This window comes from Gallus gallus, chromosome 10 (genome assembly GCF_016699485.2).
Source record: "Gallus gallus isolate bGalGal1 chromosome 10, bGalGal1.mat.broiler.GRCg7b, whole genome shotgun sequence".
Taxonomy (NCBI): domain Eukaryota; kingdom Metazoa; phylum Chordata; class Aves; order Galliformes; family Phasianidae; genus Gallus; species Gallus gallus.
In genome coordinates, this window is record NC_052541.1 from 20,223,964 (window position 1) to 20,250,819 (window position 26,856).

The 26,856-nt window shown below is 47.2% G+C and overlaps 2 protein-coding genes across 6 annotated transcripts in view; one reads left to right on the forward strand and one right to left on the reverse strand.

Annotated features, from left to right (window-relative positions):
- Positions 1-3,445, forward strand: part of PPIP5K1 (diphosphoinositol pentakisphosphate kinase 1) — a 44,692-nt gene extending 41,247 nt beyond the window's left edge. Inside the window, exon 31 of the mRNA XM_046899205.1 lies at positions 2,408-3,445. Coding sequence (XP_046755161.1) covers positions 2,408-2,502 — 95 coding nt within the window. The 3' untranslated portion in view covers positions 2,503-3,445. The remainder of the gene's footprint in view (positions 1-2,407) is intronic.
- The window catches only part of MAP1A (microtubule associated protein 1A), a 50,295-nt gene continuing 25,394 nt past the window's right edge, over positions 1,956-26,856 (reverse strand). For 4 of the 5 annotated variants that reach the window (XM_015292137.4, XM_046899196.1, XM_015292138.4 and 1 more), the window contains 5 exons: positions 18,710-18,792; positions 17,864-18,004; positions 8,370-17,202; positions 6,367-6,599; positions 1,956-5,433 (listed from right to left, as the gene is read on the reverse strand). In XM_015292137.4, the coding sequence (XP_015147623.3) occupies positions 5,278-5,433; positions 6,367-6,599; positions 8,370-17,202; positions 17,864-18,004; positions 18,710-18,792 (9,446 nt within the window). In that variant the 3' untranslated portion in view covers positions 1,956-5,277. Of the gene's footprint in view, positions 5,434-6,366; positions 6,600-8,369; positions 17,203-17,863; positions 18,005-18,709; positions 18,793-26,856 lie in introns of those variants that run through there. The other variant, XM_025153935.3, reaches the window with a different exon arrangement.

Here is a 26,856-nt window from a genome sequence, read left to right on the forward strand (position 1 = left end):
TGTGCCAGAGCTTGCTGATGCTCAGGGCAGCATGCCTTGCTTGTTCTCGGCCATTTTGGAGGAAGAAGAAACTTTGGTCAAGTCAGTGCTGAAGTGAGTGCACACACATGGGGCTTTGCTTGAGAAAGCCAGATGCTTCTTTTCATTCTCCTTGTTTGAAGAACTGATTGTACAGGGGAAGAGGTCCTGGCTGTCCAGGACCCATGGTAGTTTGCTGTAGAGTGAAGACCCAGGGGCAGTGTTCCTCTCACCTGGTCCAACTTTCTCGTTGGTTCTAAGGACATCCTGCATAATGCTTCCTCATGCCCAACAACTCTACCTTTCAGTTTGGGTGTTTCAGGTGATGTCCATTTGTAGTTGAAATGCAGTGGGTATTACAGTGGCTTTTGAGTGCAGCACTGCACCAGTAGGAAACCCATGCCCTTTCTGCTGGGCTTTGTGATGGGATCTGGGAGAAGGCCTGCCATGTGCTCATGGAAGAGCTCCAGCTTTTTTTGGCAATATGGTACTCAGGTTTGGATGAGCAGCTTCCCTGGCCTGTGCCTGTCAGGGCTGAGGTTGCTAGGCTTTGGTGTGTCCTGGTCCTGAGAGCTGGCCATGGGGAAGCTGGAAGTAGAACAGCCCTCCAGATCCTTCTCAGGGCCCTGAGGCAGTGCCTGAGCACTGCTCCTTCAGTTCTGCCCTGCTGTGGCCCTCCTCTTAGGCTCACAGAGGTCCCAGCTGATGCCAGCACATTGCTCCCACTGCAGGGACCTTGCTAGGAATCAGCTCCGGCTGGGCACTGCCTGCTTCCTAGGGGTAGCACTAGGGAGTAGGGCAGTGGCCTGGGCATGGTGCTGGCCATGGCAGCCCCACAGTTCACTGCTGCAGATTATTGAGCACAGTGTTGGCCATCAGGTTGGGCAGCTGGGCTGATTTTTGCCTCCTTTCTTCTGCAGAACAGCCCAGAGTAGATGTGTTTGCTGCTTGGTCTACGTGAAGTGCTAGTGGGGGAGGTCCCCTCTGCAGGTTGATGCTGGACAGTGCTCAGCCTGCCGGCTTTTGGGGAAATGCAAGTATGGCTGCAGCCACTGTTAGCAGGAGCGTGGCCATAGCTGTGCACTTGTTTAGCTGGAAAGCAGCTGTGGAAATCAGCTCTGGCTCACAGAAATCATGGTTCGTCCCCTGTCAGTAACAGCTCTGGCAGCTGCCCTGAGCTCTCTGTCGTGCTGCACAAATGGTGGTGTACTCCCCTCCCACTGCAGCCACTTCTGAGGGCTGCAACCCCATCCCTGCCTTCTTTTGGCTCTGCATTCATCTGTGCAGCATTTCCTCTGAAGGGCCCCCAGGCAGCAGAAGAGCTGAGCTGGTGGCATCAGCCCAGCCTGACTGCAGCCGGGCACAGCAGGAGCAGGTGGCTGCTGTCCTCATTTTCAGCTGAGAAGCAGAAGGGCCCAAATGAGTGACTGTCCCTTTGGAGGAGCTGCGCAGCAGGGCAGAGGCCTGCTGCTGCCATAGGGATGGGCCTCATGATGCTGCATCAGCACAGTATGGAGGCCCTGCTGCATGCCCTGCCCAACTGCTGGCTCCAGGCTGAGCACTGCCTGGCTGTGCCTCCCACACTCTGGGGATGTTTCCAGTTCCAGGGGTGCCAGCTGTGCCAGGCAGAGCAGCCATTCCTGAGGGTCAAGGATGGGCACAGGGCTGCAATGCAGTTCTGCGAGGCAGTGTCCACAGCAGTGGCTGCACACACAGCTGTGCCTGCAGGCCCTCAGCTTGCTGGGAGGGGCAGGAGATGGCTTTGGGACTGAACGGCGAGGAGCCCTTCTCAGGAGGCAGATCTGCCTCAGTGTGGGCATCCCTTCCACAGGGCTGAGGGCAGGGCTGGGCTGCAGCAGCAGCCATGGGGAAGCAGTGTTGCACACCCCTGCCCCCACCACGCACACTTAAAGAACGGTTTGAAACAACTGAAGGTGTTCTTGTTTGCAATTAATGTGGCTTTATTATTAATGTGTTGGGCTCCTCTCTTGACAGTAGTTAGTTACAGAGTGTTTCACATGGAAATGGGCAAAAGGACAGAGGTTGAGGAACTAAATTCAAATAGAAATATGATGCTGAAGAAAAGAATCAGGGCTCTGTTTTTAAAACATTTAGCATAGAAGCTGGGAGCACAAGTTGCCATTTCAATACAGTTAAGACGTTCACTTTTTTTTAAATTATAGGTTTAAAATAGTATTTTGTACCTATTACATACAGGAAGATTACATGTTGTTGCCCACATGCAGAAACAAGCAAAAGCAGAGTTTAACTGTTTCTCTCTATAGTGTTGTATTACCTCTGGCTCTGGGTGGGTTCTGCTGGCTCCTGCAAGCTGAGCAGAGTCTGACGCTTTACAAATTGGAATTTATACAATTCTTTTTCCCCGTAGTTTCAGAAGATCGCGAGGGAGGGAGAGGAACTGAAGGCAGAAGAGACTGCCACAAGTCTGAAAAAAACTGTGGCGTCTCGAGGACACGGAAGTGAACTGGGGAAAGATTGAGCAGTCCGAGCAGCACAGCTGCAGAGTGCAGGAGCACAGCGTGCAGAGGGTGAGTGCTTGCACTGAAACACGTGCCAACAGCTGCACTCCTGCTGGGAGGATGCAGGCACCTTGCAAAGCCTCACTGTTACTGCTTCTTAGTCAGAATTGCTTCAAGTTTAAAATTGAGAAACATTCATATGTGGGTCTATCTATAAAGTTAGTGCATTAGCTTTTATGCCTAGCCATGCTGAGGGATCCAAGGACCCAGTCAATGAAGATGTCACGTTTGTTTCTCTGGCTACCTGGCACTGGCTGTTTGGCATTTTATTCCTGCAGCAGGCTGCCATCCAGTCCCATTGACAAGTGAACCAGGATCTCCCCAAAGCACTGAAGGCAAAACCCCAGAGCACAGTCTGGGAGAAGCAAAAGCAGGTCTGTTACTGCCTGCAATTGCTTGCTGTACCTGACATTCATAGAAAATAATCCCACTGGGTTGCAGAAAATGACATTTGTTCTGGCAGACACACTGCGATTCCATGGTTAACGTGAATACAGTGCAGGGATTTCAGAAGTCCCCAAGTAAGCTCACACACTCCTACCAGGGAGCGTGTTAAAAGGGCTGACTGCCCCAGGGGAGAGGCTGCTTGCCTTGGGCTTTGTCCTGCAGCTGCTGGGTTTTAGACACAGCCTGGTAGGCTGCAAGCAGAGATCCTTTTTGTTGCCAGCAAATACTCCGCCCAATTCTCTGTGGTCTTTTTGTTGTTGTTCTTTAAATTGCAGCATCTAAGTATTTGTATTGAGAAACCTCTGAGCTGACACCAAGAGCACATAGTGTCAAGTTAACATGTATAAATTAAAATAGTAAATCCAAACAAAAAGCAGCTTAAGATCAAAAAATAAATATATAAATTAAATGCAAAATAAACCGTTTCCCTAGAAGCTCCATTTTAGTTCTAGGAGCAAGTTTCTAAGCAGCATTTTCTTTGTGTCAGCTACTAGAAAACACTAGCATAGAAACGGAAGTGTCCTAGGCAAGTACAGCCCATCGTCCTGGGATGCTTACTGTGGAATCAGACCTCGGCTCAGGGCCAAGCACCGTGGGTGACGCAGCAGATGGAAATACTTGTATGCCAAGCCTTGCAACAGCACTTTCTGTCTCGTCTCTACTGTGCCAGGGGAGCACGACCTACTGCCACTCATTTCGTCTTACAGAAAGTTAGTCATCCCTGTGATAGGGTGGTTCAGGTTCTGGCAAAGGTTTCCTGCTGCTGCTGACACAGTCCACCTGAGTACCAGCACTCTTGGAGCTGATCTCCCTGCAGGGGCAGCCCTGCAGCTGGAATGGGCTTGTATGCCAAGGAGGTTCTGGATTCAGCAGCAATGGTGCCCTCAGAGCATACAGCTACATTTCTTGTCAGGACGGCCATACAGCAAGGACACAGCAGCTGCCATCTGCAACCACAAGTAGGCTTCTCTGTGCTGGCAACACGTGTACATCCCTGACACAGGTATGGAGAAGCTATGAGCTAACACAGTTACTGATCTACTTCCTGCAAGTATTTTTGGGAAGAGTTCTTCCTCCTCATCCCACAGGTTCTAGTCCCCAAATCCTGGGTGCACTTTTTTGGAGGGGCAGTTTAGGCAACAATAGCTTGAACACAGCTAAGAAGCTGGGCTGTTGGCATACATATAGCGAAGAAACTGCTGCTGCTTGCAGAACTGGCCCACATCAGCTCTACTGGCCAGACACTAGCATCTCAGTATGGCATGTGAGTTCCTCAGCTGCCTCACCACGCTCCTAGTAAAACCTTTGGTTTACAATGACAGGGAGGTTTCTCAAAGATCACAGGCCAACAGAGGCCAGGTTGATGCAGCCCTTCTGCATTAGAACCGGCTGTAGTTGTGCGTTTGGATTCTCTCGAGTGTGACTGTTCAGGCAGTGACCCCTCTGTGCCTCTTGCTGTCACACTGCCACTGTGCAGTAGGTTAGCCACTTGGTGTGCAAAACTCAAGTTAGCAGCTTAGGAAGGTGCTCTTCACAGCAAAGAGCAACAGGCTGAGCTTTCTCCTCTCAAACCAACGTGCCATTCAGTACAGCTCCCTGAGCACAGAGAGCCAGTGCTGCAGGAGTCTGCAAGTAAGTATTTTGGGACAGAAGCCTGCAGAAGTAGCCAGCAGTGGCCCTGCCCAGTTGGAGTACAGATCCCCTCACCCAGAACACCACCTGTATGCTCAGGATGGGAGATAGAAGAATGCCCTTCACTGTCACACTATGATTGGAAAGTTTGACCTTCCTTCATCATCTCAGTCCGTTTGCTTTGCAAATTAGTTTTCTTCTCTATCCCCCTGCCCCCCAAACACCGTCAACATGCAGCAGCAGCATTTTAGCCCTCACCAGAAAGACGAGGGTCATGGTGCTACAAGTTAAATGGCAAGGCAGCCAGGAAGAGAGTGGAACAAGCTCTCAGAGCAGCAAGGCAGCCAAGATAGTCTACAGAAACTGTACAGGCGGCAGAATAAAGCAGGGAAAGTGGAAGCGCCCCTGGCCTGCAACTGCTCTTGCACAAAACCTTAGCTCAGTCCAGAATATTACAGAGCCCTGCACTTCTTTCTCACGGTATCCAGTGCTGAGCTAGATGGGTACCCGATTGCCTGACAAATGGGAACCATGTAAAGGATTAAACCAGAGAAGACCTGGACTGTGATTAGATGGCATCTCTGATGTTGCATCGGTGATTGGAGAGTCAATGAATGAACGTAAAGTGGGGCTGGGAGATTTAGAATTCAATCTTACAGGCTGGGAAGGATTCATCCTGCATCACAACAGTGCTGCTGCTTGCTAGTACCATGATGTTTAGCTCTTGCTGTTTCTCATGTGTCTGCTGGTACCATTCTCGTGTCACCTCGGTATCATGTGTTGGGATCAATGTCACCTGGGGAAAAAAGAAGCAGGCGTGATTATCTGAGAATAACTGCAGTCATAAACAGTGCCCATAAGAGCCAAGGCTAAAATTTCTCATTAATTTTGGAACATTGTCCCCTTGGTACTGCTTGTTCTACTTAATGTCTTTCAGATGTCAGATTCTCTAAGACAGAGCTGCTGCTTTATTTTATGCAGTACCAGAACAATGGGGCTCTGAGTTGGCTGCAGTCTGGCAGTAGTACCACAATAACACTGAAAATGGCTGCAAGTACAGGGGAGAGTATCAATGGTGCTCCAAAAACAGCCTTAGAAAGATCCCTCAGTGTGAGAATGGACAGTGCTGAATGTCACTCTTATTGGGCTGATACTAGACTTTGTGTACTCCTGACCCAGCATGCTGCTCCAGGACTTTGAAACCTAAGGCTGCTTCATCTGACAGAGCATACACACTTTCCTGTTTCTGTCTTCAGAAACAGTGTCCACCCTGATCTCCTACAAACCTGACTCCCTAGGAAACAGGAACACTTTCTTAGGAAAAAAAAAAATCACTAATAAAAGTTAGCATCTGTCACTAATAAAGTCCTTGAGCAAGAAGGGCTAGCAACAAGTGCCACAGGACATGGTGATGAAACATAGGTTGTGATGCTGCTTGTTTTCACTTGCAGATAGGCTCATCTTGGAGCAGATGAGCAGGCATGCATGATCTCTAAATGCTTCCTCAGAAGGATGTGGAATGAGGGACGCACCTGATTCCACTCACATCATTCTGAGGGTGTCCTCCTCCTTTAAGTGCACTCTACTAATGCTGCAGAGCAATGCATGCCCGGTAACATTTATACCCTCTTAGAGTACTTCTCTGAGCGTGTTGGTGACATGCCCCTTCTCCCCAGTGCTTGTGACACATGGAGAATCACATACATTCTTTGGCAGTCCTATGACCTACCTGCAGGTTCTCCCCCCACTGAGACTTCCCTTCCAGGAGTGCATCCAACACTGCACGGCTTGGTTCTCCATTGGCCACATCATTCCCACTCACAACATAGTATGACGCTCGAACCCGTTTGAAGAACTCTGGGTCTGTGTTCTTTCCGCTGCAGTGGTTGGGGATGTATGCCAAGTCCACATAGACAGGCGGCCCCGTGGGCACAGGCAAACTGCTTTTGGGACTATTGGAAGCTTTGGAAAAAAGAAAGCAGAGGCTATCAAAATCATTCTGGAATGAATAAACACAAACTCACACCGGACAGCATGGATTTCAGAAAGGTTTTTCCTTGCAGTTAAGATTTATCCGGGCTCAGAAATGATCTGGGTGGATTTCTGAGCCAGTACTGGAAGGAAATGGGGGGAAAGGGAGTTCTGCTGTTCTTTGAGGGTGGACTGGAAGGCTTTAGGCTCTGAACTCTTTCCTGAAGAAGGGAATCAAAAGTTCCATTATTAGCTTTCACAGAGTTGTTATTCCAATCAATGCTTAGCTCTAGCCTATTTCTTTTTGTTTAATAACCTACTTTTGCTAAAGAAACCTGTTTTGTGACCTCTGTATGCCTTTCTATCTGAGGGTACTGCAGTGGGTTTTTGGAAGTTCCACGCTGGCTTTCTGCCATCCCTGAGAATCACTGCTGTTCCATGGACTCTAATGCTCTTTCCTAGCAACACTGCTGTTACTTTTCTACATCTTTTCTTAATCTGCTGCTTTTTATATTTATGAGATGAGAGATGTCAAACAAGTTCTTACACTCAGTGCTATATATGCATATATAGACACAACCCATGGAAGGACCATCCCTTCTCTCCCTCTCACTTTCTGTGGAATCACAGAGGCCTCTGTCTTCTGCTCCCCATTCCAGACACTTCATTTTGTGAGCATGAAGCCACCAACACTACCCTGTACATCTCACTGTGCTGCCTAGCTGCAGCACAAAAAAAAAAAATCCCTGTCCATCACAGCCACTGATGTCTAGTCTTCATCTCAAGTTTAGAGTTGGGCAACCAAGAACACTGCTCTGAGCACAAAAATCCTGCATATTTGTCTTAAGCTCCCCTTCAGGCTTACATGTGCAGACACTGCATCTTTACCTTTCTTTCTGCACAGTGCCTTCAAGACACAGCCGTTCTGTACAAACACACTGCTAATATCCTGCTGTAGGCTCTCTGTTGGACCATGTTTCTGTGCCAGCTATTCATGAAGGTCAGCATTCAGCATCTCTTCAGGCCACATTCCCTTGCAGAGCCCTGCAGCCATTTCACATTCCTGACTGCCCACCGCGCCGACAAACTCCCTTCTCAGTCACTTGGCCTGTCCACCCCCTTGCTGTCAATGATGCCATTTGTCAGTGACATGAGTTTCTCTCACCTGAGCTATATTCACAACACACACATATGGGCTTTCTTTTCAGGTCTTCCTCTTCAGCTGCTCTTACTCAAGAGGAGTGCCTGATAAACCCCTGCAACCCTTCCTCTGCTTCTCCTACACCCTCTCCTTGTCAGAGTGCCTGCAGTGGGCATCTGCTGAGACCACTGCGCATTAGCAGCATTTTCATTTTCTGCACCCTCCTGTGCACTGCCCTCCTGCTGGCTCATCTTGCACTCAGTATCAAGGACCTGGGGGAGATGCCTACCATTTGGCCTGTGCTTTGCACAGAGCCTGGCACTGTGGGGTCTCAGCTCAGAGATGGAGACAGTGCAGCTGTACTTATCACCTAAAACTGGGTTCTGAATTAGGTTTCCCAGGACTCTCTGAAGAGGTAGCTGGATTCAGCTCTAAAGAGAGTCAAGAGTTTACCTCAAGGCTTCGGGCTTTTTATGTGATTTGCACATCCACTTCTTTTCTCCCTGCTTTGATTTCTTATACCTGACCCAGAAGTCCTGTTCTCTGCTACATTTAACTTGCTGCAGTTTCTCTGTGCTGAACCTGAAAAGGAAATGGACATTAAGTGAAGAATCTCTTACCAGGGTTTGATTTGATGCCATTAACAAGGCTCTTGCCAGCGTTGCTGTGACTGCTCCGGGCTACCTCATCCTCTGTGTGAGGAGGCTGCACCAGCACACCACGTGGTTTGGGCTTCTCTCCTCCATCTCTTTCTTTTTTGGCAGTGGCAGATTTTGGAGATTTGTCCGACGGCTGCTTCACAGGAGTGGGTGATCGCTTCCCTTTCACATCTAATTTACGAGCAGGAGAGGAAGATTTGGGTTTGCTCAAAGGCTTCCTCACACTCTTGCTCTTTTCTTTCAAGTCTTTCTTTGAAATTTTATCAGTTCTACCCATGCTTTGCTCATTTACTAACATATCAGGGTCTACCATGCAGACATCAGGGTGAGGTGGATGAGGATGGGGATCAACCATTGGAACAGGCTGAGGATCGTGGCTGGACCTAGAACTGGCATGATGAGCACTCCCAACAGCTTTGTCCACTGGGAGGAAATCAGCATCTTCATCTGAGTCCATGTTGGCATCTGCTGTGATGGATGGACATTCTTCTGTCTCAGGTGGGACATCCGAGTCTGACTGGGAAGTTCCAGAATCACTCACTGATGTTGGAGGGGTTTCCTCCACTGTGGCTGTTTGTGCAGGGCTACTACTAGTGTGGGGTGGTCTTCCTTGCACTGAAGTGTGACCTTCCTCCTGCGAGAGGTCACTATCTTCAGAGAGCTCATGAGGGCTCGGGTTAATGAATGAGGGTGACAGCTCTCCCTTCCTCTGCTTGTATTCACGTGAGGAAGTTTTCTGTCCACAGTCAAAACTGCCTCCTAAACGTGTCTCCATCTCATGGGAAGCATCTCCATGGTCCTCTGTTCTTCCACCCCTCTGCACATCTGGGAAAAAGGGCTGGAAACTGTGTTCAGGGGACATCAGAGAGGAAGGACGGCTCTGTCTCTCTGTGTCCTCTTTGCCTGTGCATGGAGAAAAACTGCTGTCAGAATCAGGACATGCTTTTTCATCTTTTGCCTCTGCTGTATGGTATGTGCTTTGGAAAGCTTGCAGACTGGTGCTCACCTCAGTTGGACCATTGGCTGTGGTTTTATCCTCATGCTGATGATGAGGAAATGATGCCAATACATCAGGGAGGGATGTCAGTGTCGTCAGATGCTCTGTAAACGGTGCCTTCTGCTCAGGACTAGTTACACAGGGTTGCTGTTGTTTCTCTGCAGAGAACAACATGGGCTGTGAACTTTGGTACTCTTTCCTGCATGGCAAAGTACTGCCACTCATGCTACTACTGAGTGCAGAACCATGTTCTTCAGCTAACACAAAGTCTTTGGTTTCAGCTCTCTGGGTATTCACAGCATTATCTGGAATCTGTAGAGGTGCATCCCAAAGGCTCCTGGTAGTTGGTTCCGCTCCTGCACCTGTGTATGCAGAAAGCATATGGGAGTAAAAACTTTCTGCTGTAGTTGGTATTACAGGAGTGGTTGCTTCAGATGATGGTTCCTCTGACAGGCTGGAAGAGTCATCTTTCAGCTGCTCTTGGGGCACAGACTCTTTCTCCACAGCTTTGGAGAACAGTTTATCCTCTTCATATGGACTCAGCAGTGAGAATTTAGTTAAAGATGAGCTCTGGCTGCTGATCTTCTCAGAAACCTCCAAGTACTCATCTTTCTTCTCCTGGCCTGAGGACAAAGCACAAGGACCCTTTAAAGGAAGAAAGATATCCCCTGAATGGCTTGTTGAGGTTTGCTCGTGTCTGAACACACCAGATGTTTCACCCTTCCCTAGCAGGGAGCATTCAAATCCAGAAGAGATATCCATCACTCTGCCCCCTCCTGTTGGGACCTTTTCGTATTCTTCTTTCTGCTTTTCAGAAGCAGATTTCAAATATGTGGCTTGCTCATAGCACTCTGAGACCACCTCTGTGCTTGGATAATCTGTTACACAGAAATGCGATTCCTGTGTGGATTTTCCAGCATCCTCTTTCTTTTGCAAAGAATCTTGGCTTAAATGGCACATTTCTGAAGCCTGCTCATCTCTGCCCACGTCTGTCAGGCCACTGTAGCCAGCAACATGTGTTGCCACCACTGTGGCTGGCGTACTTTTCCTAATTCCATAATCCTCTTTCCACAATGGCTCAGAAGGTGATGAGGCAGTAGAAGTGGGTGAAATGGAGTCCTCACGTTTGCTCTGCAGAAGCAGTTCTGATACACAGAACTTCTCCCCTGCTGAGATGTGTGCATAGACTGTGCCAGCAGCTTGGTCAGGGCTGTGCAGTTTGAACTCTTTTTCAGATTTCTCATTAGCACCTTTTTCTAACTCTGAGTCGCTCATGCTTTCTTCCCCTTGACCTGCTTTCTCATAGTATGTATCTTTGAGATTTTGGCTTTTGGATTCTAGGGGTAGAGATATCTGCTCCTGGCCAGACAAAATGGTGTTCTTATCTGGACAAGCAGCATCAGTATGGGATGCTGGTTTTTCTTGATAAAATGTGTCTGTGGGAGAGGCATATGCTGTGGCTGCGGATGGTGAGTGATGTTCAGAGCCCCGTTCTCCTGGCAAAGCATAGGACACCTTCAGTTCTTCCTGTTCCTCAGACAGCCTAGGCTTATCTGTCTCAGACAAGGGCAGGTACCTTTCGTGGATGTCTGCATACTCAAAGGCTGCATCCACTTTATCTTTAGGGGATGCTGGAGATGACAACTCCTTCTCAGCAGAAGTATAAAGGCAGGATTCTTCTTCCTTTGCAGAGACATGAAAACTTTGATCCTTTTGAGAGCTCAGTGCTGTTGTCGGCACCTTGTCAATGTGACCTGGAATGTCTGCACCCTCAGATGTGAAAGGGGAGAGTCCAACTCCAGATACAATTATCTTCTCATAGATGTCGGCATACTTGAAACTTTTTTCATCAGGGTATGGAGTTGGTTCTCTTTCTTCTTGCTCTTGTCTCATAGAACTGTCATCAATTCTGGATCTACAGACCTCTTCCTCTTGGGAAGGAGAGTCCAGGGGGCTCCTGGAATGGGACTCTGGAAGATATGCCACTGGGCCTGCAGAACCCACAGCCTCAAAATGGCCTATGGCAGCACTGCTTTTTTGAGGAGGGACTTGTCCTAGAGAGGAGTGTGCACATTGCCCTGACACTGCAGCACTTTCTTCTGTGGATGCTGCTACGTATTCATATGCTGCCGGTCTCATCGACTGCAACAGAGCAGATGCTGCTGCCATCTGCTCTTTGCTTCCCATAGGGTCATAGAGAGCCTCGGTGGATTTGTACCCATCCTCTTGCTTTCTATCTATTTCCTGATATAAACCATTGACACCTGTTTTCTTTTCTGCAGCCTTCGATGGGATGTCCTCCTGTAGAGGTACCTCACACTGACCTACTTTGTAAGGCCTCTCTGTTTCTGGTGTTGTGCCGGTCTTCTTTTCTGGAGGGCTTGTTGCTGTTGCCAGGGGAGATGCTGTCAGTGCTTGGTCTAGTGACTTTGCGTAGATATCTAGGACAGCTTTCTCCTCATCATCTAAATAGGAGTAATCTTGTTTAGGTGTCAAAAACAGATCTTGCCTTTCTCTGCCTCCAGTTAACACTCTGGCCTGATCTTCCTCACCAGGGACATACTGAGAAGGCAGATGAGAACTGTCTGGGAAAGCGATGTCAGCAGGAGCTATTTTTGCATTCTTTGCTTCCTCTGTAGGTTTGGCACTCTTCAGTGTCTCGTCTTTGTAATCACACGATCCCACATTTAAACGTTCTGCTTCTGCTTGCATTAGCACAGGTTTGTCTTTAGCATGGTGGAGAACCTCATCCTCCTCACTGGGTAACTGCCCTGCTCTTCCAGTGTCTTTTCCTTCTGGAAGATACTCATATTTAGAGCCCCAGGCTTCCCTTTCTGCTCTTCTCCAGGTGGGACTGTCAGGCTCTACAGGAGACAGGATCTCCTCTTCCCCCATTTTAGGCAGGGATTGTGTTTCATACTCCGGTAGCTCATCCAAGAATGTGCTTTCTCTCTCCTTATCGTACCTCTGCCGCCTTCCCTGAGCAGGAATCTCCTCCACTTCTTCTGGAAACCATACTTTCTTCTCATTACTTACATCTTTCATGTAAAAGTCTTCCATTTCTGGAGATTTTTCTTCTCTGTCTTCCTTCATCCTGCAAGATTTAACATCTTCAGCAGAAACGTGTGATGATGTTTTATCCTCAACTGGGCAAGGTTCTATGGAGCGTGAGCACTTGGCATCTGGAGATACTTCCTGAGAGAACAAGCCTGAAGTCCTTCCCCTGGATGGGCCTTCTGCAGTCAAAGAAAACAAACTGCTATCATCTGGAGACATTTCTTCACTGGACGTGTCTCTGGGGGACGTGTCTCTCACTGGGGTACTTTCTGGACAAGAGAAAGGTTTTGATGCTTCTTTTATGAGTCCTTTGGTAGTAACTCCTGGTGATTTTTCATACACACCTGGGCTCTGCTCCATCAAATCCATGGGTTTCACTGCTTCTGAGGGGAATCTGTTAGTCAAGTCAGACACCATCTTTTCTTTCACAGGTCTGTCTTCTGCAGAACTGAGAGATGTGATGTCTTGTGGGGAAATTCCCTTAACAAAAAGGCCTGAAGAGATTTCCTTGCTGGGACTCTCAGTGAGAGAAACAGATTTGGTCTCTTCTGGAGAAATGTCTTTAACTGAAACCTGAGAGGACTTTTCTTCTTCCGAGGCATCATCTGCAAAGCAGAGCAGTTTTCCTTCTCCAGCAGCCATCCCCTTCACAGAAACCTCTGGGGATTTTTCTTTACCAAGATTCTCTTCTGCAAATGAAAGCGACTTGGAATCCTCTGGAGAAAATGGCGAGGTTTGGTCACTTTCAGATTTACTTTGGTGTGTGAGCTGTGGAGAATCCATACTTCCTACAGATGCTCCTGTGGCAGAGAAAGGCTCGGTGGTCAAATGTTTTGAAAAGCCCATTAAACTTTCTGCCACGGGTTTGGTTTCCAGCTCTTTCCCTGGCTCCAGAAACACATCCGTCTTGGGATGGGGCAGTACAGGCAGCTCCTCCTCCTCCCCTATCACCACTGTGTCCTGCTTGTGGTAGGACAGCCAGGGCAGATCCTCCTTCCCCATGGGTGCTTCCTGCACCTCCTCCCCAGGAGACAGTGGCACATCACTGTCCGAATCCAGCTTGTGCTGCGCAGGTCCAGGTGCGTCTCTTCCATGTTTGTACATATCTGTGGACACCTGATCGTCTCTGGAAGGTTCATCCTTGGCTCCCTTCGCCACAGCAGAAGCTTGGCCTTCTGATTTCTTAGCAGTAGCTTCCGCTTGTTTTTCAAATAGCTCTGAATCTACTGTTTCTAGTTTTTCCTCCACTGGAGACTGGTGGAAAGGTGTGTGTCCTGCGCTGGTGGGGCCAGACTGGGTAGGAGATGCCATCTTGACTGTGCTGTCATCAGGGCTCATGCATCGCTCTTCAGCCTCTGCAGAGTCAACCTGGGAGAATGGTGTTTCTTCAGCAGACAGCGGCAGGCCTGAAGTTTGCATAGCTTCTGTGGGGACGTTCATTAACACATTATCGGGACACTCTTGATGAGTAAACAATGGAGCGTTGTAATGCCCTCTGAGTTTCTCAGGCATTTCAATATTTGGAGTCCCATCTTCTTCTTCCTCTTCATCTTCTGCCTCTTCAGGAAGATCCTTTTTTTGAGCCTCCGGTTTTCTCTCTCCTTCTGCTAGAGCATGGAAATCCTCGGGAAGCGGAGATTTAAAACATTTGTCTTCCTCCAAAGACGATGTGGGAGAGATTGTGCCAGCAGAGGGCACATAGTCGAGACCTTGGGTTGCTTCAGTTCGAGAGGAAGGCATGCTGTTCACTGTGTCTAGAAGTAAAGAGCTTTTCCCAGTTTCTTCTGTCTGTGGTGCTGTTATAGATGCAACTGATTGATCTTCTGCTACTGAAGTTGCAAAAGATGAAAGCTTATCACATTCTGTAATGGAAGTAGCAGAAGATATATGTTCCTCCTCAGCTAGAGGTGCTGCCACTATGTTTGTAGGATATGCCAGGATTTCAGACTCCTGGCCAGCATAGCCCTTAGCTGCAAGGTCTGCAGCAGGCACGGCCTGTATTCCGTGTACTGCTTCAAAAGAGCCTGGGTGGTCAGGAACAGAAATGTCATATGCATTGACATCATACTTCAAGTGTGGGATCCTCTCTTCCTGTTCATCATGTATTTCTTCATCAGAAATGGTCTGCTCTGTTTCTGAGTAGCCTGGGATAGTTTCATCTTGGATATATGAAACATGTTCTACTGCTGCTCCTGCAGGGACGGGCAGACTGCTCAGAAATGACTCCTCCTTTGTTACCTCCTTTCCAAGTAACTTGCTTTTCTCACCCATGTCACTACATTCTTTTTCCTTTTCTTCAATGGTAAACGATTTATCCTCCCTCTCATCCTGTTTTAGCTCATAGAAATCTTTAATCTTTTCCACTTTCTGCTCTGCCTTCACGTACTTTTCTTCCTTTTCTTCCTGTTCTGCCTTTTCTAACACATCCTCTCTCTTTTCCTTCTCAGCCTTCTCCTGTGCTTCTGTCCCCTCAGTATACTTTTCACAGGTCTTTATTTCTGCTTCCCTCTGTTTTCTGTCCAAAGAGATTTTCTCTTCCTCCTCCCTGTCTTCCTCTCTGAATGCAGGTGACAGAGCACCCCTTGCTGTGAGAGCTGTGTGTTGTAGTACCTGTTCTCTGTCTAGCAACAGCTGAGCTTCCTTGTACTGCTCAGCTTCTCTCTCGCTGTATCTCATCTCAAGATTCTCATCTATTGTTCTTTCTTCATCCTCTGTTTTCTCAGCTTGACCTGCTCTTGGTTCTAGATGATGGACTGCCTTTTCCTCTGCTGGTGATTCTTTTTCCCTATCAGTAGTAGTTGTTCCCTGATCAGGAATGTTTGTTTTCAAAATCAGATCCTCTGCAAGTTGATTCTGATCCATCACATCTGCAGGCTCATTCATCTCCATTTCAGGGGCTCTCATAAATTTATCACTTATTTCAATATCAGACATTTCTTGAGTCACCTGCAAATTCCCTTTCTCCTCATGCTTCAGTTCCTCAAAGTCCTTTGTAAGATCTTCTGGTGAAGACAGGACTAACCTCTGTTCAGCAATGGCAGCCTCTCCTGGCTCCACCTCTGCTGGCACCTTGTCCATTGGTGATGTCTTCAGATCACTGAGTATTTCCTTTTCAGGCTTGACTTTGATTTTCTCAGTTTTGATTCTGCCTGGAACTTTTGCCTTGTATAATGTTTTCCTTACTTCAGGAGTAAACGGTTTTAAGTCTGGTTTAGACAATTTTTTGGTCTCTGGTTTGGTTTCTTTCTTTTTATCTTCTTTCTTTGAATCTTTCTTTTCCTCTTTCTTTCCATCATCTTTTTTTAACTCCTTTTTCTCCTTCTTAATCTCTTTCTTTTCTTTGTCTTTCTTCTCCTCCAGTTTGGATACTTTCTCTTTGAGATGCTTTTTGCCAACTTTGTCTTTTGCCATTTTTCTTTTCTCAGCTTTGAGAGCATCGTTTGATTCTGTCTTTATCTTTTCATGTTTGACAGGTTTCTCAGGAATCTTCTCAGAGTGTTCTTTAACTTTTTTCTCGCTTTTAGTGTCCTTTATGACTTCTGGTTTTACTTCTTTAATCCCCTCCTCTACTGCCTCCTCTTTCTTAGCTTGCTTTGTCACAGAAGGCTTGGGGGAAGATTTAAGACTCTCTTTACTGTCTGTTCTCTGTTTAATTTTGGTCTGCTTGAGCACAGGTGGAGGTATTCCAGCAGTGATATCTTTCTGAGTAGCCACTGGGTACCTCAGAAAGTCCAGGTGCTTGAGTTTCTCAAGACCTTCCAGTATCTTATTTTGAGGAGCATTTCCAGGAAACAAAACCCTTACAATTTTCTCTGTCGGGCTAGCTGGCAGCCACACCACTAGGGCTGTGATGGATGTGAGATAGGGAACAGAAATTTCACCTTCTTTCCCACTTGCGAGAATTATGCCAGTCTTTGCTTTACTATTACCAGCCCATTTCTGCATTAGAAACTGCATTTCCTTACTGTCCTTGACAGGATTCAGTACATACATGTCCAGCCTACCCACTCCCATCTTGTGGAAAAGCGTGATAGGTTCAATGGTATTGCTCACCACCCTGTAGAGAGGCTCTGATTTAATGCCAAGTCTGTTGAGATACTGCAGCGTCAGACAAGCTTCTTCGATGCTCCTCTTTACTTTCATGGATGATTCTGGCATCTTCAGCTTCTCGGGAACATTAAAAAAAACCACCCCCAGCTCAGGAGAAATGAGGTTCTTCATCCAGTCGCTGTAGTTGGTAGAGCCCTGGGACTGTTCCTCCTCTTGCTCCGCAACTTTCCTCTGCAGCAGCCCATTGATGCCAGGTAGGTTGTCTGCACCAATGTGGGTCAGAAGAATAGAGTCAATCCTGTCCAGGTGTCTTACCAGCTTCCAGAAACACGATTTCCTGTCAGAGCCACCATCCACAAGGATGTTAAACCCATTGACAGCAAAGAGAGCAGAATCGCCTCTTCCACCAGGGAATATGTAGCAGCAGGGTTTAGAGAGCTTCAAAAAGCCCCCTGAGGTGGGTGGCTCCAGGAGATCAAATGGAGATGGCACATCAACTGTTTCAGAGACGTATTCTGCAAACTCAGACACCCCATCCATTTCTGGCAGAACTGGATCGGGGTTCAGTTTCAGATTAATTATATCCTGAAATCGTGGATGCCCAAGGTTGCTCCAGTCTCCTTCTCCCAAGCACGACACAGTAAGGGAAGCCTTGATATCTGAAGCAGTGTTGCTAAGAATCTGGGTGACCTATTGAGACAGGCACAGACAAACAAAGGTCAAATACAGCTCTGAGACCAATTCAGCTCCTTAAAAAAAAAAAAAAAAAAAAAAAGCCAGTTGATGCAGAAATACCAAAGACTTCATGAGCACCTTACTGGCAGGAAATGCTGGCTGAGGGTACATTCTATGACAAATAAACGTATGGGGCCACGTTCTTCTCTCTTTTGAAGTTCTTCATGTTGCTGTGGTGTTATGCTTCCTGCCTGCCTGGGCTGCATGCTGACAAGACCTCCAGAAAGAAGCCAACAGAAAGAACCACCTTGTCCTCTTTTCTTACTTCTTTCTTTTCACCCTGGGCTATCTGTCTCTGGCTTGAGTTCAAAAGTAGCAGTTCCCTTTTCATTTGTGTGTTCTAACCCTGAAGTGCCCTTTTAAATGCCATGCATCGTTGCCTGAATTAATCCTCATTAACTGGCTAGTGAACAACTGTATGGCAGTTTGCACAGTTTTAGTACTGCGAGACTTTGAATTCTATTTAGATTCATCTTCTTTCCTGCAGCTTATTTTAAAAAGTCAGGACTGCATCTCTGATGTATGGGCCTAGGGTCATGCTATGTGATTAGCAGAGCTGTGCTTGGTATCATTTCCAAGGTTGCTTAGAGAAAGATTTGACTTACTGCTTACTCACCTCTGGGTCTGAAAGTATCTCAGCAAACTTCTGGTAAGTGAAGGTCCCTGTCTGCAGGACCAAGTCTCCTTCCTGGTCAGAGCTCTGACCACAGAAGATCAGTAGTTTGTGGGCCGATGAATCGCACAGCAGCGCACGGACCTGTTGCCATGAGACAGCACTGTCACTAGTCTGATTTGCATTGTAAAAAGTTATCTGTATTCTTCAGCATACAGAATAGAGTGCAACCACACAGAGAGTGAAAACTGGTCCAGGTGATATTGACGCGCTATTTACAAATAGCCAAAATGTAAGATTCCTGTATGCAGGAGAGTAGGTTACTGAAAAGGGAAGGCAATTCTACTGCCCACCTGGCGCAGCTCAGTGTCAAATTGTAATTCACATTAGGAAAGTAGGCCAGGGTTAAAATAAAATGTTTGGCATTACGTTGCCACATCAGATTGGTAAATGTCTAAATTAGCATTTAGACTCTCATCAAACTAGAATGCTCAGGGTTCAGATACCTTCCACTCTGTTCATGGGGAAGCTCTACAAGCTCCTGAGAAATAATTAACATCAAACAATTCTATAGGCACTGACTCTTCCAGGAAGCAGCTCATTCCCACAGGGCTGGGACACGAGGAACCGAATGTCCTTGTGTGTTTCCTTGTGCAACAGTAAGCTCTGACCCAGAACACTGGCTTACAGCAATGCATCTTGCTGGCAAACCAGAACATCTGGTGTCATCACATCCCGCAGCAGACTGGCAGCATGGTTGAGACTGTGCTAAGTGTGATCGTGACCTTCTATGTCCAACACCAGCCAGGAATCTGACATGGAGAAAACCCACCGGCATCGGGTTCTTACCTCAGACACAATGCTGTCCACATTGGGGTTTACCAGGATCACTGTCTCTAGAGTATCACTCCGGTGATGGAGGGTTCTTTGGCCTGGAAATTAAACAGGAAGGGAGAAGCTAGTAGAAAAACATCAGTGTTCTAATGTTTAAGCTTCTAAAATTCCACTTCAGCATGACTTCGATTGCAAGGCTTCAACTTACAGTCCAGACTCAGTGTAACAAACGAGCCTGATGGACCAAAGCAAACCCTTTCAGATAAAAAAGAAAAAAAATCTTAGTTCTGGATTAGCATAATTTGCAACTGAACTCCAACGTGTTCTGAAGGTCACAGTGCCAGACATGTCAAACCACTGGCTTGTGCCAGACAGCTGTGCTGCACACACACTGGCATAGACTGACTATCCCATCCAAACAGAAGTATTTTCACAGAATCATAGAATGGCCTGGATTGAAAAGGACCACAGCGATCATCAGTTCCAACCCCCTGCTACGTGCGGGGTCGCCAACCAGCAGGACAGGCTGCCCAGAGTCACAATGCCTGCAGGGATGGGGCATCCACAGCCTCCTTGGGCAACCTGTTCCAGTGCATCACCACCCTCCGTGTGAAAAACTTCCTCCTAATATCTAACCTAAACCTCCCCTGTCTCAGTTCAAAACCATCCCCTCTTGTCCTGTCACTACCAACCCATGTAAACAGCTGTTCCCTCTCCTGTTTACATGCTCCCTTCAAGTACTGGAAGGCTGCAAGAAGAAGTTTTTCCCTCATTGCAGACACCACAGAGGGGTCTACGGATTGTCTATAGATGTTGTCCAAGCTTTAGTCACCACAAGGTTTTGTAAACCAGCTGCTGAAGGTGACTGTCAACTCACCCTTCACTGGAGCGGTGCAGCACTGAAACCAAATTTCTTGTCTTCAGTAAGTTTCTTTTTCCCTCAGTGAGATTTTTGTGCACGTGTTTTTTTCTTTAAACTCAATTACTAGAAATGAACTGCTGCTATGGAAAGATCTGGAATTTCTGCTTTGCTGTCTCCCTTCTGTGAGAGTTGCAAACAGGCACCAAGACAAGAATCCGCCGAAGAGAAAGAGCCTGGTAGTGCAAAAAGGCACTGGGGATAGGAACTATATGGAGATTTGGCAAAATACTGACATAACGCCAGGGCCCTGATCAGTTTTTTTTAGAAAGATCAGTATCTGCTGCCCTGAAAGGGATGGTCCTCAGACCCAGAGCATGCTCAGTGATGCACATGAGCATCCTTTCAAGCATTGGGTACCAAAGTGCTGCTGAAGCAATGCCAGTCCAAGGGCTGCAGGCAGCCATGGGGGACAACGGCAGCTGCAGGAGAGGGGCTGTCTGCAGGACTAACGGGCATTGAAATACTGCTGCTCTTTGCCATGTCTGTCATTCAAGCCTAAGCAGCTGAGCCATCACTGCTGAGAGAGGCAAACAAAGCAGGGTTTGTTAGCATTCTGCACACATCCTCCCACCCCATAGAGGGGCTGCCCCCTTCATACTTGAAAGAAAGAGTTCAAGCTATGGAGCCAGCAGCTGTGGCAGATGGAAGGCACAAATGGTGTGGGGCCATGAAGATGATTAAGGGACTAAAGTGTTTTCATATGAGAGGCAGAGAGCATGAACGTTGTTTAGGCTGAAAAAAAGCTGGGGGAGGGGCGAGGAGATTATCAATGTTTATAAATACACGATGGCAGGGGATGAAGATAGAGCCAGACTCTTCTCAGTGGTACCCAGCGACAGGGCAAGAGGAAGCAGGCACAAACTGAGAGACATGAGGTTCCAGCCGAGGACAAGAAAACACTTTTTTTTTTCTTTTTTTTTTTAACCATGAGGGTGGTCAGATGCCAGAATAGGACATACAGAGAGGTGTTGGAGATCTCATTAGGCTGCAGGAGAGTTTTCCTTCCAATTTTTCAGAGGAAAAGCATCCACTGTCAGCCCAGCGTCCACACATACAGAAATCGGAAACTGACATCTGAAAATCAGGATGGCAGAAGCCTGAGCTCTGCCCAGGTGGCTGCAATGGGCAGAGGAGAGGTCTGCAGGATGAGGACACCTCAGCTACTTAGAGACAGCCCAGTCACAATGAGGAGAGATCAGGCCAGGAGGGCAGCATGTTTGTGCTGGGCCACAGCACTGGGAGAAGTCTGACAACGCAGAATGATGGCTGCAGCCCACAGCCTTTCATTGAATGAGCCAGACCTACAACTGCACGGCTGCAGGCACAGCAGCCAGGGGAAGACCAGTCATCCCAAAGTGCTTTGCTGGATGCTCCCTCAGTACAGGCCTGCAGAAGATTTAAACACATGGGCTGAAGCATCCTTCTAACAAAGATTACTCACAACAGAAATTACCAGTGTTGCAACTGACACTGCAGATAGTAACTGAAAACACTCCGAGCCACTGCCATTGTCCATCAGCTAGAGCCCCATCATAGTGAAATGCATGCCTGGAAATCTCATTGCAAATGGAAAACCCCCTTATCTACACTTACAGTATGAAAAATATTCTTCTAAAGCTCATGAAAACTGCTGCCTTCAACTTGCCTGGAACAAACATAGGAACACCCCTATCTGACCACAGATCCCCACCCCTGCTCAGTCCTCTCCAGTTCTGCTCACTGATCACATACATGAAATATCCTCTCCTCTCTGTAGCTGTAGGATTAAATTCCATTAATACTGAAGTCCTTCTTTCAGATGAATCTTCACTTTATGCATCCAGACACATTCTAATTAGTGCAGTTATCATTTCCAGATGCATTTCCAGAGAACATTTTTATCCATCATTTTCCTGCCAAGACAGAAACAACCCATCTTTGACATTTCTTTCTTAAAAGGAGAGTTTCCCAGGGCACCCATCACCAATTCCCAGAACTCCTCTATTTCTGCACCAGGCCTTAGGATGAGTGAGAGCACAAGTGTCAAAACAAGAACAAACACAGAAGACTCACAAGGGCGGCATTATTGCATATTTTATGTTATTCCCTATTATATTTCATCACAACATAGACCTAACATGAGCTTTGCACCAAATAAAGACCATCAGTTAGAGCTATATAGCGGCATCAAAATTTCACCCTAACAACACAATTAACTGAGCTGGGAAGGTTTAATTATTACAGCATGCTTGATCTTTTATTTTTTTGACAGTGATTTTTATATGACATCATCATGACTGTTCCCTTTAGTTGCATAAGCTCCTCACAGTCATTTCTAGATAGAAGTAACTTAGTCATCCCCAAATTTAGCCACCTCCATTTTCATCCCAATTCCTTTTCTTATCATTACCATACCCATCGACTTTGTACTTAGTACAAAATCATGAAGCGCTTGTATTTCAACTCTGGATGCACCACAGACTTGGCCATACATTTGTTTTCTGTCTCAGCTAGTTTTTGACTCCTGGCATCAGTTGTCTTTCACTCACACAAAGCTCTTGCTGCACATCATATGTAAAATGATCCTAGAAGCAGAGGTGGCCCTGGAGGCCCTTGTGCTGCCAACACAGATCCTTGTTTGTAGGGTGTATTGCCACTCTGACTGAAAGCACTTAGAAAGCCCGTAGCTGAGCAGCTAAAGTTGGGCTAGCCTAAAAGGCTAATAATGAGTATAGCTGCAAAGCTGCTGCTTTGCTTGCTTTCATCTTTCAGAACATCACATCTCAGAGGTCTTGTCATTCTGTTGATGATAACTGGAGAAACCATAGTTACAACTCGGTGGTATGAAATAAGAGACCAATGGTCAGGTTGGCATTCCCAGGTTCTCATCTCACCTTTAGGCAGAGCTCTAAGGAGGCATCTTTCCAGGAAGGCTGTGCTGAACTCAGCCAGACCCCAACAATCTGTGTATAGGGGCCACAAAAATGATTAAAGGGCTGGCATACCTCTGATGAGGGGTGAGCTGAAACAGCTGGAACTGTTTAGCCCAGAAAAGAGACCTCATCAGTGCTTGCACGTATCTGATGGGGGCACACAGTCTTTGCTACGCAGCTCACAGGACCCTGGTATGAAGGGAATGCAAACTGTTCATCTGACCATAGGCACCAATCCTGGCACATCCAGGGAGCATTCCTTATTCCTCTTTACCTTTGTCTTCCCACATCCTTTGCTTCCTTCACCTCAGGATTATTTGGGATTAATAGGCCAGGTTACACCTGTAAGGACCTAGATTGTTCTGTGGGTCAGTTCCTTTTGCGACACTTAATGAAGAGCTGAGCCTTGGGACGCATTCACAGACCTGATGCTCTGTAAAAAAAAAGGTTCATCTCTGACGACAGTCAAGGCATACATGAGGGTTCTCGGGGTACGTACATTTGCATAATTAACATGAGCTGGTGCAAGCTGAAAGGCTACCATTTCTTCATTCTAAAATGGCAACATAACAATGAGATGTTCACTGAGTCTTTCATTCTGTGTCTGCAAAGCCTCCAACTGCAGCTCCTTCAGTGCTCATGAAGAGAAAAAAGGATCCAGTCCCAACTGGGGTCCATTCAGAGAAAATGAAACAATATATTCATTCATTCACAAACACTCCAGAGCTGTAATGAGTGCAGCAAGCTACATCTCCTTGGGAGAGAAACAGATTACTGAGCAGGGTCCTGCTTCCTATCCCCACTGTACAAACCCACCTCCTGACCACCTGCAACACAGACCCACTCCTGCCCAAGGAAGCCCCTGCATCATTCAGCAGAGAGAGGAGTAAGCATTCTTGCTGGAAGCAACATCCCAAGCACTGCAGCTGATGGGCACACAGCTGCTGAAGCTCCTTCCTCCAGCAAGCAAACCAAGAAGCACACAGCTGGCAGGACCAGGTCTGGCTGGAGGAGATTCAGAAGCTCTACCAAGTCAGATGGGCTCAGGAATTAAAAAAAAAAAAAGTGGGAAGATTGCTGTGGCTGCTAGCACACAAACCAGCAACTGCAAAGTCACAGCTCAGTGCCCCTTCACCTACAAGCTGACTGCCTCACCTGGGCATCCTTGCTGTACTGAAGCAGTCACAGGTGGGAGGGTTCTGTCTGCCCTCAGGGCAGGCTTTGGTGCTTCCACAGCTGTGAGCAGAGGTGGGCAAACCATGGGCTGCCCCAGCAGCACAAACAGGAGTTTGCTATGGAGCAGCACAAGGAAAGCTCCACAGAAAGCAGCCATCCTGCTGCCTGCGTGCTCAGAGCATGCATGAGGAGAATCCTCAATACATTTAACAAGAAATCTCTCCACAAAGGAATGAGCTGAGAAGACTTTCAATGCCTGGTGGGCATTTGTGGTGAATTCCAGGAAAAAAAAAAAAAAAAAGGATTCTGGGAAAATTCTAAAGAAAACTGTCATTCCCTTTTTTGGGGCAGAAGGAAGGAGCTGCTGTAAGCTGAGCATCTCTGCGGCAGTGCCTGGCCCTGTGCAAGCAGCAGCAACTGCCACAAATGCAACACAGAGAACAGGCAGCCATATCTCATCCTGGTCTGACCTTTATAGGACAAACAGGAGTCTAGGAAGTGCCAGCATCAGCCTGGCTGAGCAAAACAGGCAGCTTCTGCTTCTGGGAACTCAGCCACACAGAAAACGGCGACCTTCACATTGTGAGTTACAGCAGAATGCATCTCCACACAGGAGGAAAGGAGCCTGGGCAGCTCCTCAGATGCTAAAGGACAGAGCACAGCCCACAGCCTCTATTAGCTTCCCCAGGCTGTAAATTAGAGCCCAAAGCTGACACAGCACTTAACTAAAATCAATCATTTTACTAATGAACTGTTTTAACAAATACTTTAACTTCAAAGCAAAATATTAAGTTGTTTAGATTGCAACAGAATATTTGCTTGAACAAAATACCAGCTAAAATTACCGATAAAAGCAGTTAATTCTTTTACTTAGAATAGCAGCAATCCATCAGTTTTCACTCTTTTCTTCTCCCAAAAATTTGTGGAAATTCTTCTCAGGATGCTCCATTTACATACGTAAAAGCCCAGAGAAAAATCCCAGTTCCTCTTTTTGTCCAGAGGAAAATGGCTGTGTTGGGTTCAGCACACATCCTGATTGAGAAGACACAATAGGGTCACCACACTCCACAGTTCATCACAGTAAGAACGAACAGAGTTTTGACTTTGCTCTCTGGGTCACCTTTTTATTCCTCCTGACTGCCCCATGCACCCTCCAGTTCAGCACTGCCCATGCCTACAGCCAAGGCGATGCCTCCATCCCAGCCCCGATGCGCTGCAGAGAAGCATTAAGGAAACAAGAGGAGCGTGGAGGTCTGCGTCCATCCCTGCATCCTTGGAAGGGACTCAGCCCACGAGGAGGCACAACAGAGGGCTGCGCTTGGCCACTTCCCTCGGACAATGGGCTACCTCAGCGTGAGCCACTGCCTGCCCAGGAGGGTGCAGGGCTGCTCCCAGCCCCTCTGGCTGACCTCAGTCTCTTCCGTACACACAGTGGAAATGCTCACTGGCACAGAGATGCAAACAGGAGCATCACACATCTGTGTCTCAAACACCAGGCTGCACAGCGAGCACCTTTGCTCCCTCCCCCTGCTGCTCAAAGTGCTGTATTTTAAGCTTTCTAGAGTGGTTCAGCAGCTGAAAATGATGAGGAATAGATGGTGCTTTGAGGCCCACCAGGATTTTACCTCTCACACATCTTTACTGTGGACATTTTCAGACCACTCCATATATCATATTTTCAGGTCTTTAAACGGTGCTTAGATAAATACATACTTACTGATAGATAAACCTAAATATCCATCTTGGATTTTCTCTTTGCCAGAGAAAGAGAAAGGTCACAGCATACCAGCAAATACATTTTAGGGGAACTGCGAAAACTGGGGGATCATTGGAAGAAAGGAAGCTGTAGCTATGTGTGTGCTGAGACCCTGCAGGGGAAGCCAGGGTAGAGCAACGTGCTGCCCTTGGAGCAATGGAAGTGAGCACACAGGCGATCACCAAAAGGAGCACAGATGAAACTGCACAAGATTTAAAACGAGGCAATTATGGACCACAACTAGAAAAGAAAGGGAAGCTAGTGAGTGGTATCTAGGCAGGGAAGAACTCCTGTATGCATGAGGTTTTACAGAAGTTTCAGAATAGTGCGACTACCAGCACAGATATAAATGTGATCACCCTACTCTGCTCAGCGCTTGTCAGGTCACACCTGGAGTGCTGTGCCCAGGTCTGGTCCCCACAGTTCAAAACAGGTGTTTGGAGAGGCTGGAGAGGGACTGAAGGAGGTGCAGAAAGATGAGGGAGGGCTGCTGAAGGAAGGCTTTTTCACCTTGCAGAGAAGGCTCAGAGGTTCTCATCACCATATTCACAGTACCTAAAGGGCAGCTGCAGAGAGGACAGATGCTCCCTCTTCACATACAGCCACACAGAAAGGACAAAGGGCAACAGCTACAAGTTGCACTGGGATGGCTTTGGTCCTAGTGAAATAAACTTCTTACAGTGAGAGCAATCAATCACTGGAACAGCCTCCTCAGAGATACAGTAGAATCCCCATCACTGGAAGTTTCCAGGATGCGGTTAGATGGAGTGCTAGATTATCTCATCCAGGATCCCTTTTCCCACAAAAGGTTGGATCTGATGATGTTTTGATGTCCCTTCCAACCTCAGATGTTCCATGACTGACTTTTAATATTAGGACACCAAGTCACATAATGAGAATCGTGGCAGCACTGAATTAAATCCCCATGAATGTGGAACAGGAGATGCCTCATATGAAGCTTCTCAATGGGAACAGAGTCAAAGAGCAAAATCAAATGATTATGGTAACACTGGACAGGACAGAGAAAAGGAAAAAACAAAAACCATCAGCAGAACTAAGCAGTCATTGTGGTCAGAAGACGACTTGGTGAAAGAACTAGACAGCAACTGAAAGACTATGGGAAAGCACAGCACATTAAATGAGTTATTGTCAAAACCAGTGGCATGGAGATTAACACAATGTAAGAGGGGCACAAACCGGTGTGGAGCAAAGAAGAAGAGTCTGGAATTGTTTCCAGAAGGACCATTGCCAGGTCTGTCAGGATGGAAAGGGTTGAGGAGTGGGAAGGAACATCCAAGTTTCCATTAGTGGAAATAACTGAAGGTGCTTAATAACTCCCCTTGCCATACTGCTACTTCTCAGGAGAACTGACTGTGCTTTAGGGTAAGGATGGGCT